The following is a 14,325-nucleotide window of genomic DNA, read 5'->3' on the forward strand; positions in this document are numbered from 1 at the left end:
GTTGAGGTGTTCCGAGGAACCGATCATGAACTAATGGTGCCAATGTAAGTCCCATTAAGCACATCATAGACCACATCAAATGCAAAAAGAACCGACCGATTTGTTCCATTTGTCCAAGGAGGAGGAAGTGTGTGATATTCGAACACACACCAAGCATGAAAAAAGGAAGAAGGTGTACCGAATTGTAAAAGATAAAGCAAAATGCAAACAATGGGTGGTCCGAGGTCAAGATATGCAACATCGGGAGAATAGCAAGAGCAATAGTGAGAGCCGGCGAGATGCCGCACAGACTTCTCACAGAAATGAAAACAACAAATAAACGGGTATGAACTATGTTACAACAAAGGAGTTCAAAAGACAAAACTTCCAAAACGGAACGCTAGTCATAACATGTGGTACTTACGCGGAACACATGGGAGATACGTAGGTCTAGAGGTCCCTCCCTTACAGCTCGCTATAGCAAACGGATGTTACACAACCACACAGACACAAATTTGAAAACACCTAACAGACACGGCAATGATCGGACGGACAGTTCATAATTTTGAGAAAAACAAATTCGCAAGTGGGGCACGAGGGAAATTTGAACACCGATCTCCCACTTCACAATCTATCACCGTGACCACACAACCGCCGGCCGCGGTGGCCGAGCGGTTCTAGGCGCTTCAGTCCGGAACCGCGAGACTACTACGGTGGCAAGTTCGAATCCTACCTGGGGCATGGATGTGTGTGATGTCCTTAGGTTAGTTATGCTTAAGTAGTTCTAAGTTCTAAAGGACTGATGACCTCAGATGTTAAGTCCCATAGTGCTCAGAGCCCTGTGAACCATATGAATCAAAATGAAACTCTTTGGGACACAAAAGCAAGTTTTCACCACACAACCACGGCGGCCTCACCACTCAGATTTGGTCGATGTTGCATATACTGAGCTTGGTACGTTCAGAGTTCTGTTTTGCTTCTTTTTTCCTAATTCAGCACACCTTCCTCTTTTCATGCTTGCTCTCTGTTCAGTTTTTGGCAGACTATCCATTGGGACATCCTACATCTACATCTACATTTATACTCCGCAAACCACCCAATGGTGTGTGGCGGAGGGCACTTTACGTGCCACTGTCATTACCTCCGTTCCCTGTTCCAGTCGCGTATGGTTCGCGGGAAGAACGACTGCCGGAAAGCCTCCGTGCGCACTCGAATCTCTCTAATTTTACATTCGTGATCTCCTCGGGAGGTATAAGTAGGGGGAAGCAATATATTCGATACCTCATGCAGAAACGCACCCTCTCGAAACCTGGACAGCAAGCTACACCGCGATGCAGAGCGCCTCTCTTGCAGAGTCTGCCACTTGAGTTTGCTAAACATCTCCGTAACGCTATCACGCTTACCAAATAACCCTGTGACGAAACGCGCCGCTCTTCTTTGGATCTTCTCTATCTCCTCTGTCAACCCGACCTGGTACGGATCCCACACTGATGAGCAATACTCAAGTGTAGGTCGAACGAGTGTTTTGTAAGCCGCCACCTTTGTTGATGGACTACATTTTCTAAGGACTCTCCCAATGAATCTCAACCTGGCACCCGCCTTACCGAAAATTAATTTTATATGATCATTCCACTTCATATCGTTCTGTACGCATACTCCCAGATATTTTACAGAAGTAACTGCTACCAGTGTTTTTTCCGCTATCATATAATCATACAATAAATGATCCTTCTTTCTATGTATTCGCAATACATTAAATTTGTCTATGTTAAGGGTCAGTTGCCACTCCCTGCACCAAGTGCCTATCCGCTGCAGATCTTCCTGCATTTCTCTGCAATTTTCTAATGCTGCAACTTCTCTGTATACTACAGCATCATCCGCGAAAAGCCGCATGGAACTTCCGGCACTATATACTAGGTCATTTATATATATTGTGAAAAGCAATGGTCCCATAACACTCCCCTGTGGCACGCCAGAGGTTACTTTAACGTCTGTAGACGTCTCTCCATTGAGAACAACATGCTGTGTTCTGTTTGCTAAAAACTCTTCAATCCAGCCACACGGTTGGTCTGATATTCCGTAGACTCTTACTTTGTTTATCAGGCGACAGTGCGGAACTGTATCGAACGCCTTCCGGAAGTCAAGGAAAATGGCATCTACCTGGGGGCCTGTATCTAATATTATCTGGGTCTCATGAACAAATAAAGCGAGTTGGGTCTCAGACGATCGCTGTTTCCGGAATCCATGTTGATTCCTACAGAGTAGATTCTGGGTTTCCAGAAATGACATGATACGCGAGCAGAAAACATGTTCTAAAATTCTACAACAGATCGATGACAGAGATATAGGCCTATAGTTTTGCGCATCTGCCCGACGACCCTTCTTGAAGACTGGGACTACCTGCGGTCTTTTCCAATCATTTGGAACCTTCCGTTCCTCTAGAAACTTGCGGTACACGGCTGTTAGAAGGGGGGCAACTTCCTAACACTAAATCCGAGAGGAGTGAGATGGGGAGTTCCCTTGGAAGGCGAACCTTCTGTTGGGTATAAAAATGGTCCCCAGCCATGCAAAACACTTTGCCCTACCTTTTTATCACCAATAGAACCCGACATACGAGCACCAGTTTTTACGCGCGGAGTTTTGGTACATGTTTGTAAGCGTGCTGTCGCATGCATACCGATTTTCATTAACGACCTGGTTATACTGCCGCGCTATAATATAAAGGAGTGTGACATCTGCCACGGAAGCTTGTGTGTTTATATCGTTCGTGTGTAGCATAGAGAGGCCAGCTGTCTGGCCAATCGATTCGGTGAACTAGCGCGAACAGGACAGGGACGTGAACGTCTCGAAAATAAGATCTCAATGCGGAATACACAAGATATGTAGACATAAAATATATACGGTACTAAGTGTGCTGGCTAGGCCCGCAGGCTATTGATCACAACTTTTCTCTTTTAGCAGGGCACCTCCGTCCGCGAGTGCCGAGAGGACGCAAGGCGCAAGGCAAATGCATCGCTTGTTACTGCAGAGGGCCGTCACCGCCTAGGTTTCTCTACCCGCTTTGTTTGGTTGTACCGCCGGGATGCGCCGGGTGGTGGGGGGGACAGTCGGCGGTGGCGCCTCTGGCGGCGCAGGGCTGCACCAAGGCCGCGCGTGCGCGCTGACCCCGCGAGAGTCGGCTTAGCCGCTTTGTTGTGTGCCGGCCGCGGCAGCGAACAGTCGTCGCGCTGTGCTCAGCTGCGAGATCGGTGGCTCGGTGTGGTGTCTTCTGCCCATCTCCGAGAGCTCCGAAGCCGTACCCCGGCGCGCTGCACTCGCGGGTCTTCCTCCCCCCAGGCCGACGCGAGACAGCCGGCAGCCTGACGCAGTGCGGCTTACGCGCATCGCCGTCGCTATATATACGGACGCCGGGCGTCGCGACGCGCCCGCCACGGCCAGACGAGACTGCTCTCTTTGCACTCCCCGCACCGCCAACGCACTCGATTTCCTCCGCACATCCGTTTCTGTACCGGTCCGGAAGGAGAATACAGTAGACAACGGATATATCGGCCGGTAGACCTTACACAGAGGTGACGGCGTCTGTCTGTTTGTGAGTGCAATCATCATCTGTAGAACCCGTCCAACTTCGCACCACGTTGATCACTGTTGTCGAGCATCATTTGTACCGAACCGAAGATCAGATCCTGTTCAACTGCAGTGGGTCCTATAGTTTCTACTCCTACCGTCCACTTCCGACTGGCTTTCGTTGTTTGGCAGTGGTTGTGCCCGTATACACTCATCTGAAATCTCCACCAGTGACTGTGAAACAACAAAAGAATAACAACCAAATCCACATTAGTGAATCAAAATTTCGTGAAGTCCAGACATAGAGAAGGTGTCATCCCGTTGACATTCGAAAGGGTGTGAGGAGCAAGCAGTGGGCTCGGGAAGACAAGACCAGGAGAACCACCGGCGGCGCAGACTGCGTCCGCCTCCGATGCATGCCTGGTGATCGCGAGCGCCGCTGGGGCCGCGGTCTGTGCGCCATGTGGGCGTGCGCGCTGCTGCTGCCTCTCGTGGTGCGCGCCGCGTTGGCGCGCGCCTCCGCTTCCACGCCGCCTCCTCCGCCCCCGCCGCCACCGCCTCCTGTCACGGCGGGGATCGAGCCCTCGGTGGTCGAGTGGCCGCCGCCGTCGGGCGCCGCCTCCGGCCTGGGCCCGCGACAGCACGCCCACCCCACCGACTACAGCGGGGGCGGCGGCAGCGGCGGCGCCGTGAGCTGCGGGGGCGTGCCCGCCGTCCTCAACGTGTCCGCGCAGGTGAGGAGGCACCGCATCCGGAAACTCAATTTCATCCCATTGTTATTGCAGAATCAGGCTTTGCTTTCTTACCAGACCCCCCCCCCCCCTCCCCCCCGAGTCTTCAAAACAGTGGTCGTCAAATTACGGCCCGCATGGGCCGCAAGTGTACATTAGACCAGCGGTTCTCGGCTGTATTTTATGATAATATTTATCTATACAGCGTTGATAAACCTGATGTAAACATTACACTGTGTCTTCTTCTGCGTTTGCTGGCACGCCATTGGATTTAGTTTCACGTGGAGCGGAAGCCAAGCTATCTCGAGTATAGTAAAGTACGATAACAAGAGTACGTTTGATGCCGTGCTTTACGCGCACATCGATTCGGGACAACAGGTTCACCAGCGCATTTCACTTAGACTGCACCAGCCAGGCAAGTGGTCCGACTAATTTGCAGTGATGTGGACAGTTGCAGTTAAAACGTAAAATGAGACGAGCAGTGAAACGGTATAGCTTCGAACGTAATTGAATTTTTTCAACAGAATGAAATAATATATGGCAAAACTCCGACAAGACACTTCTTAGGTGACCAGACGGAAAACATAACATGCTCTCGATCTCGGCTAACATAGTACTGTAATTAAAAACAAGAGTGATGAAAATTTCTAGCTTAAGCACACGGAAATTTGTTTTACGTAAGTTATGTGTGACATAAAAGCATATTGCGAGGTTTTCACTGTATAGTTAAATATTGAAACAACAAAGTATTAGTCATTCGTCTGGCAAACTTCCAACTGCAGTATCCGACTCCGAGGAATACATTCTAGTAACTGCTACGTTGATAACGAGGCGATAAACAGAATCCCCGAAACAACCAAAAAACCACATTTTCTCCGCTTCTTTATGACGTGTTGTTCTGTATGTCACCAGCGACGCTTGACAAAGCTTGCGCACTTCAGTTCCAGTACGTGCGGCAGTTTAAATGTCTTGGTATTTCTCGCGACAAATCCCTTAACTTGGATCCAGATAAATTCTGTTGGGTTCAGATAGCAGTGGTATGGTGGTAATTATAAAAATGCAGTGACAGTACAGTGTGCTCGATGCCGTGAATATTGTTTTCAGTGTTTCTACAACGCTGATGTCTGTTTATCGTGTGAGATCACTTCTGCGGCATAAAACAATGGACGGACCCAAATAAGAGTATTTGATTTTTCATTTTCCTCCCAAAAATTTAACTGTGTGATGTTTTCTTAACTTAAGCAATCTTTAACGGTCTTGAGTAAAATGCGATAATTAAGAATTTATATTTGCAATGAAAACAGGAACTTTCCTTGCGATATGTAACTGGAAACAAGAAGACGAGCAATTTATATAAAAATCATTAAGTATGTGTTAATTAGCACATATTTGATGAATGTCGTATCTAAACGATGTAGGTACGGTATTTAACCTGAAAGAAGAAAGAAAAGCGGCACAGCAAGATTCGAACTGGCGTCACAGAACATACGTTTACCACCCTTGAACGCTACTGATTCCGCCTTGCATTATATGTGCGCAATGAAAAGCTCCATACTCCATTTTCTTCGTAATCTTGTAGAAAACATTGAGAACAACTAGTTTCTCGCCGTTTTTAAATGTGTTCTTCGTGCGTGTTGAATTACTGCGATTGCACACAATTTTTGAAACAAAAACTACGTAGTTCAAGTATCATTAAGTAAAACTTTGATGGCTTTTAATAAATTAGAATATCTCAGTATAGCAATTAGCACCTAATGCAGAATCCAAAATGTCAACTAACGTAAAGAGCTTGTTCAGGGTTTATTTTTCTTGTTCAGTAACAAACAAAAATTCTTACACATACAGTGATATTTTAAGCCGTGCTTCATTTTAAATGAAGTTCGTGTGTTCGCGCGCGAGCTTCCGTCAGTGGCAGAGTGGTATCTAGCTCGGTCACTGTAGGTTTAATAGAAACGGGAGGGGAAATATTTTATTGTTTGTGTTCCAGTGCTGACAGTCACTCTCTTACACTGACAGCACCGATCATCCGCTATGGTATAAATGCCAGACAAAAGTACCATGGTTTCGTGTAGGCGCGTTTATACAGACGCTTATCTTCAAATGTGGTTCATGTTTGTAGCAAGTAAGGTGAAATCAAACGTACATCGCCACTGTCAAGTGAGATTGACAAAGCATGTTCCGTTATTTTTTAGTAAAATCTTTTTTTTTTGAGTCACTTGACGTAAACCAAGTCTTTTATATAATTTTTTGCTACCTCGCTTGTATAGAGAGTAATACTTTCAGTATCAATCTTTAAAGTAGGTCTTGTGGTCTAAAAGTGCAGGTCCTTGTTACTTATTTCAGTTTGATAGTTTTTTCTATGGATCACTGATGCCGACATAGCGTCGCTTCTCGAAGAGTGATCAAAGTGTTCACGTCAGTTGGAGTTGGTTACTTCCATATATCGCGCAAAATATTACAGATCAGACTGACTTACACATCCATCTGTATATATTCTATCAGCCGTCATTTTATGCCTTTGTGGCAATTTTGAGTTAATAAAGTTATATTATTTAACATCGTCTCTATTCTATTTGGGCTAATACAAAAGTCTGATTCAAAACGGTGTGCTGCAGTTGCTTGGTGTTCTATCAGATACGAGTAGCAGGGTGTGAAGATGCCTAGAAAATGTGCCCGTGAATCAGAACGACAAACATGGGATCTAGTGGCGAGGGCACCCGCTTAGGTACCGAAAATTGGTCACTTTGTAAGCCTTCGGAAAAATGCATGTAGTTCCAATATATTATTTACTTTTCCACGTATGTTTGGTGTGATACCATAGAATATGTAGATTCAAAATGTGATAAGTCTCCATCAATAACATCCATGGTTTGGTGAAAACTGAATTTCTCTTTGAGGGGCCTCTACAACCCCGAACCCCCTCCCGCCACCTTACAATGCGGCCCGAGGTGTCTTCCCTACTATGTGAGAATTGGCTCTTAAGCAAAAACGTTTGACGACCTCTGCTTTAAGGTATCTCATTCCCATGTGCGAAACAACATATCTCCCGAGAGCTGTGTGTCGATATAATTTTACAGGTACATTCACTGGTATAAGTGAATACTGTCTGCAAAATGTGTTGTGAATAGTGTTAATAGTACAGATGTAACAGACTAAAACGTAACGTCTGGTGTTGTTTTGCTGCACGAACAACGAAAATGCAGTAGGCGATAAACTTTTTTCCTTTCAGTAATTTTCTAGAACATTTCACATAGAAAAACAGCGGTCTGGCTAAATGCACTTTAAAAATGGATTGAAAACAGTCTCGACCGCAATAAATCATTTATTTACAATGGTTAATGGTTTCGGTCAGAATGTGACCATCTGCGGTGGAGTGAACGGAGCCTGTGTTTAAGATTTCACGACGCCTCCGCCTACCTTGTTTGTAGAAATAGTCCGCAGATGGCCAAATCCTGACCGAAACCCGTAACCACTGTAAGTAAATGATTTATACCGATCGAGACTGTTTCTAATCCTGTTATAAAGTTTTTTTTCCTTTCATTATTTTGTGGGGTTGTAACCGAGAAAAATTGTGTGTGAAATATGTTGGAAGTCACTAAGTATCCTCATTCTCAAATACTGGATGTATAGAGTCCAGGTAGTTAGCACGTCGTGACTTACAGTTTCTAGCTGAAATATTTAACGTATTGCGTCAAATCTTTAACATAAAACTATAGCTCTTAATGAGTAGATTATTACAGCATTCTAAATTTTTCATTTCTGTCAACTAATGGATGAGATAATGAAAACAAATATTTTATTGCCGCTGGAAACGGTTAGGTATACGACCTGCAATTGGGACGATGCCACGGGTTAGCCGTTTATAATATAGATAACAAGGCATTCTTCACATTTTACATCATGGAAGCGGACTGTCGGGGTCGCTGTGTGTATGTCCGGCTACATCTCCGTGACTCCTCTGCAATTCACTCTTAAGGGTTTGGCAGACGGTTCATGAAACCACTTTCAGACCATTTCTCGACCGTTCCACTGCCAAACAGCAAGTGGGAAAAATAACCTCTAAAAGTTTCTCACATTTTATTACGATAGACATTTCTTCCTACGTATGTGGGAGTCAACAAAATGTCTTCGCAGTCGGAGGGGAAAATTGATTCTTGGAATCTCACTACATCGAAAAACGCCTTTGTTTTAATGATTCCCGCCCCAAAACACTTACGATATCCGCAAAACCTACTCCAGTATTACTCGGTAATACACAACGAGCTGCCTTTCTTTGAATTTTTTCAATATCCTCCGTCAGACATGGGTGGTAAGGTCCCCATACTGAGCGACAGTACTCCACAAGATAATGGACAAGCGTAGTATTGGAAGACTCTTTAGAAGATTTCTTGCATCTTGTAAGTGTTCTACCGATGAAATTTAGTCTTTGGTTCGCCTTCCCCATAACTTTCTCTATTTAATGGTTCCAATCTGAGTTGTTCGCAACTGTAATTCCTAAGTGTTTAGTTGAATCGACAACCTTTAAATATGTTTGATATATCATATAACGTATGTTTTTAATAATCGTGTGGAATTCCTCACACTTTTTGTTTTTTTAGAGTCGATTGCTACTTTTCGCACCCATAAGATATCTTGCCTAAATCGTTTTCCAATTCGTTTCCATTGTTTAGCGACTTTACTAGACGGTAAACAACAGCATCATCTAAGAGAACTGTTCAGACTGTCTCATCAATCGTTTGCATAGATTAAGAACAGCAGAGGGCCTTGGGGAGCCCCAGATATTACTTCCGCTTTACTCAGACTTCCCGTCGATTATTACGAACGACAGGAAATCACGAATACAATCGCACAACTTACTGAGACGACATTCAATAGGCGCGCAATTTGATTAGAAGCGGTGTCAAAAGCCTTCTTGAAATCTGGCGATATGAAACCAGCTTGAGATCTCCTGTCGATAGCACTCATTACTTCGTGCGAATAGTGTCAGTTGTATTTTACTAGAACTGTATTTTCTCATGCCGTGCTGGGTGTGCGTCAATAGACTGTTTTCTTCGAAGTATTTCATGATTTTCGAGAACAATATATCTTCCTAAATCCCACGTAGCATATAAGAGTACTAATGGCTACAACCAGATTCCACATCTATACCTATACCCTTCAGGGCACCTTATGGTGTGTGGTGTCGGGTACTTCGTCACTTCCCTCTTGCGAATGGTGCGCGGGAGCCCTCTGTGTGAGATCTAATCTCTAATTTTACACACCAATACCAACAGTAAAGTAAAAATAACAACTACCCTCTACTAATAAAGCTATTTCTTAAGAATAAATAGCGCTATTACCGATTTCGAACACGCTGGTTCATCACCAGACGGCTTATGCTGTACATGCGCGATATTGGCTCATTGCTGTCGTAACGAAAGCTCTTTGGGATGGTGGTTCCCTACAGAAAAAACACCACACTTTAATTCGACCTAAAAATGAATTCAAACATCGTAAACAACTTTTTAACATAAGGGCTGAGGTAGTTCTGTATTAAATAAAAAATCCCGATTCTTTTTACAGCATTGTTGACTGCTTTTGAAGTAGTACATCTTTCGGCAAATGATAAGCAAGATACAATACTTTTCTAAACTTTAGAGGTACAAACAGTGTAGAGCAGCGTACACACAAGGATGTTTACATAGCGAGATGGCGATTTACAAAGATAGAACTGTGCGACAGAAAGTGTCATTCAAAGAAGTTGCATGATTCTGTAATGGCTCTGTTATTAATTTGGTATTTAAATGGTATATCTGGAAATTCTGAAAGGACCTTTTGTAGTTTCCTAACTTCTGGAAAGTCCCCAGTGGCCTAGTAGGCAAAATACAGGGTGTTTCACAATTGCCATTACCGTCTTCTGGGGGTTGTAGAGAGGACTTAGTAGATAAAGTTTTGATAAGGAACTCATGTCCTGAAATGTACGGTTTGGATTTAAAATGCACGCATACATGCAACCGCCCTATGTTTAACGAGAGTTGACTGTCATTTGGTGATGACCCTGCGAAACTGAAAACGGTTTATCATCAGAAATATATGCGATTAGAATATTCGCAATTAGTTTGTTTCGTTTTAAAAATGGAACAGTTCTTCCGAAGACACTGCCTTTCTATTAAGCTCGAGAAGACCAGTATATTGCTCACCCCCGTGTACGAGTGTTCTGCACCGTTCGCAGCGACAGAATGAGAAATGTTTGGTTCTCGTGAAGCAGGTTCCGCGGACTAATCAAAACGGAAAGCATCCAGATGCCAGTGGCTACAGGAGCTGTCCGCCGTGCCTACGGAAAAATATGAAATACGTACAAATGACGGAGTATCAATACCTAACAACCACTGTGAAAAGGAATTCCCGGGATGAATACAGAAATTTAGTTATGAAGAATCAAGTAAGCATCGGCATTGTCCCAGAAACGGCTAAGGAGTAAGCTACCTGCAGAATGTAAGACTCGCTCAGTGCTTCAGGGACTGGCGAACCAGACGCGCTGGGTTCAAGGACACCATGCTCGATGCGTGACTTGCGCGCCCAATAGAGTCCATTTCTAAGGCGTCACAAATGCGGTGCTATGTTTTTTGCAATCCGATAACCATCGTGTCAAATTTATAGCATTTTTGTGCGACAGGAAACAGTCAATACTTTTAAAATTATCCGACTTCGTATGACAGGTTAAGTGAACCTACCGATACCAGACGCTGACTTTGATCCGTGACGTAACGATGACGTGCCGGGTGATGTCATATGTACGCAATTTTGTCCTTACATTATTGTGTGGGATGTATTTTGTGGTGACAGACTGATCTGTAGCCTAGCCTTAGGTGTGGATTGTGTTGAAATGTGACGGAGTCATGGCGTTTGTTTTACACACGTTGTTTTCCGATGAGTAGTTCATGCTCACAGTTTCGATGTCATGGATCAAAGCTGACGAGTGGTATCGGTAGGGACGATACTTTTAATTATTTGATGTCATGGGTCAAAGCAGGTAGGTAGTATCATTTGGTTCAATATTTACTGAATTCCGATGTTTGATCTATATTTTCGGGATCCCGAAACCGTTATATGAATAGTTGTATATGTGATTATCTTTTACGCCAGAAAGGTATTACCTGTCCCGCAGTGACTATCATTGATAAGGCTAGTAGCCGCACGGCATCCCCAAAAGATCTCGGCGGTGTCGAGCTGCAATTATACTGCTTACCTTTGCTACGACATTTGGTGTACCTGGTACAGCGGAGGACTAACAATCGCACTACCTATCTGTCATTCCATATTAAGTTTTTATGCCTTTCTGTGAAAAGCTTTTGACGTCTACATTTGTTTCAACAGCGTTTCTTAAAGGATTTTAAGTCTGCAGGTTTTCGCGGCCGCAACCAGTTTCCATATAATTCCTCTGGGTTTTGACCACGTCATATTGTAAGAGGACGTATCAGCGTTGCAAATGATCTTCGTCAGGCTACATCATCTTACAATGTGATGTGGTACGCAATCCAGGTAATTTTACAGACAAAGAGTAGTGTAGTCTTCGGCTGGAACCAGGGTAGTATTGTAGTGCTTGGAGTCACCTGATCTTAGCTTCACGAGATTCCGTTGAGTCATTGTGAACACCACTGTCCGCTTTCTCTTCGGCTAAACACGTTATAGCTCCCCAACAGACCCTCATTTATATTAATTAACATTAGTGTTCTATACATGACAATTTTTCCTTGTTCAATAGTGAACAGAACATTTCTGTGCAAGCACAAAGGCGGCGAAGGGCATGGGAGATCATCCGCTCTCGCCCTCCACTATCTCCTCTTCCCCAGAAAAATTATGTTTCTTGCAGACTGAAGTCGTTTTGCCCCCCCACCCCCATCACACACACACACACACACACACACACACACACACACACACACACACACACACACACATATATATATATATATATATATATATATATATATATATATATATATATAAATAAAACGCCGGCCGCTGTGGCCGAGCGGTTCTAGGCACTTCAGTCTGCTACGGTCGCAGATTCGAATCATGCTTCGGGCATGGACGTGTGAGATGTCCTTAGGTTAGTTAGGTTTAAGTAGTTCTAGGTTCTAGGGGACATGACCTCAGATGTTAAGTCCCATAGTGCTCAGAGCTATGTGAACCATTTTATATATCTCGTTTCAGGATCGGTCCGAAGAAAGCCGGGACATGTAATGAACACTGACAAGCAGCAAGAGTACCCAGAACCATTTTTTCGTGAAATCTCAAAACTATTTTGCTGCTCACGCTGTTTTTCTTGCAGCTGTAAATGTCAGTTGGCTCCAGCTCTCAATGATTACACTAGCCAAATGAAACTCGGTCTCAAACGTCTATGATGTGCATAAGTAGACTGATGCGATGAATGAAAATTTGCACCAAGGCGGGATTCGAACCCAGTTCTCCTGTTCACTAGGCGACGACCTGGGTTCGAATTTGATTAAGCCACCTATGCTTGGGTTTCAGGCAGGATCCCCCAGTTTCGTTCGACGCTGAGGTGCTATTCCAGACAGCTGGGGAGAGCCTATGCAATGCTGTTAGAGTTCAGGGGGATACCATGTGGGCTGAGGCGTGAATGGGATTTTCGATTGAGGAGAGATGCATGCTAGGGTAGTCCGTGCAGAGTCACTGTGCCAGGGTGGCGTAATGGTGAGCGCATCTGCAAAGTGAACAGGAGACCCGGGTTTGAATTCCGGCTTTGGTACAAATTTTCATTCATCGCTTCAGTCTGCTTACATGCATCGTTGATTACACTAGCGTTATACTTTCAATTTGAGATGGATTTTGTGGCGTTACTAGCAAATGTTGAAAACCTACCTAAGTCTACCTACCTGTCTGATATTTCCTCACCAGTGAAGAACGACACATAACCTTCTCGGCACATCACTGCCTGATAAATAGTTGACACTCGTGCGTATCACAAGTAAATCCCACAAAGTAAAAACTTCCTACCCTACTTCATTACAAGTCCGCAGCTCGTGGTCTCGCGGTCGCGTTCTCGCTTTCCGAGCACGGGGTCCCGGGTTCGATTCCCGGCGGGGTCAGGGATTTTCAACTGCCTCGAGATGACTATGTGTTTGTGTTGTCCTCATCATCATTCATGCAATGGCACGACTGGACTGAGAAAAGATTGAGAATTTGTACGGGCGCTGATAACAGCGCAGTTGAGCGCCCCACAATCCAATCATCATCATCACTTCATGACAATGGCATGACCATTGAAACGTGTAGTGCCGTTTAAAATAAAAGTGACTGAAGCAGTAAATCCATGCTTTTTCTAGTTTTATCTAATCATTTGTAGCCCTTGAAAAATAGTCCTTTGTGGACAAACTATTTGTTTATGTTATGTTATGTTATGTTACCCGGGGACCTAGAAACGACGGAGAGGCTCTGTCCCCGCCGCAGCCGCAGTGGTCCACAACCCCGCGACGACTATCGCAGTCCACTTCACCCCTCCGCCGCCCCACACCGAACCCAGGGTTATTGTGCGGTTCGGCCCCCGGTGGACCCCCCAGGGAACGTTTCACACCAGACATGTGTAAGCCCCATGTTTGCGTGGTAGAGTAATGGTGGTGTACTCGTACGTGGAGAACTTGTTTGCGCAGCGATCGCCGACATAGTGTAGCTGAGGCGGAATAAGGGGAACCAACCGGCATTCACAGAGGCAGATGGAAAACCGCCTAAAAACCATTCACAGACTGGCCAGCTCACCGGACCTAGACACAAATCCGCCGGGCGGATTCGTTCCGGGGACCAGGCGCTCCTTCCTGCCCGGAAAGCCGTGCGTTAGACCGCACGGCCAAACGGGCGGGCTAACTATTTGTTTACCTGCCTGACAGTAAATAAAACATACATATCTCATACAGCCTATGCTCTCCCGATTAAGTACATTGTAGGTAGACGGGGTTTCTGTCATACAGTGGTATAATTACTATGTTTAATATGTTGTTGGGTTAATAAACAAATCTTTGAATTAGTTCTGTGTTCTATTCTACGTTTTCCC

The 14,325-nt window shown here is 44.8% G+C and overlaps 1 protein-coding gene across 2 annotated transcripts in view; it reads left to right on the forward strand.

Annotated features, from left to right (window-relative positions):
* The first annotated feature begins 3,179 nt into the window (after nt 1-3,179).
* Nucleotides 3,180-14,325, forward strand: part of LOC124622144 (protein goliath) — a 639,805-nt gene continuing 628,659 nt past the window's right edge. For both annotated transcript variants that reach the window (XM_047147776.1, XM_047147777.1), the window contains exon 1: nt 3,180-4,277. In XM_047147776.1, the coding sequence (XP_047003732.1) occupies nt 3,960-4,277 (318 nt within the window). In that variant the 5' untranslated portion in view covers nt 3,180-3,959. The remainder of the gene's footprint in view (nt 4,278-14,325) is intronic.

The sequence above is a fragment of the Schistocerca americana genome, chromosome 7 (assembly GCF_021461395.2).
Source record: "Schistocerca americana isolate TAMUIC-IGC-003095 chromosome 7, iqSchAmer2.1, whole genome shotgun sequence".
Taxonomy (NCBI): domain Eukaryota; kingdom Metazoa; phylum Arthropoda; class Insecta; order Orthoptera; family Acrididae; genus Schistocerca; species Schistocerca americana.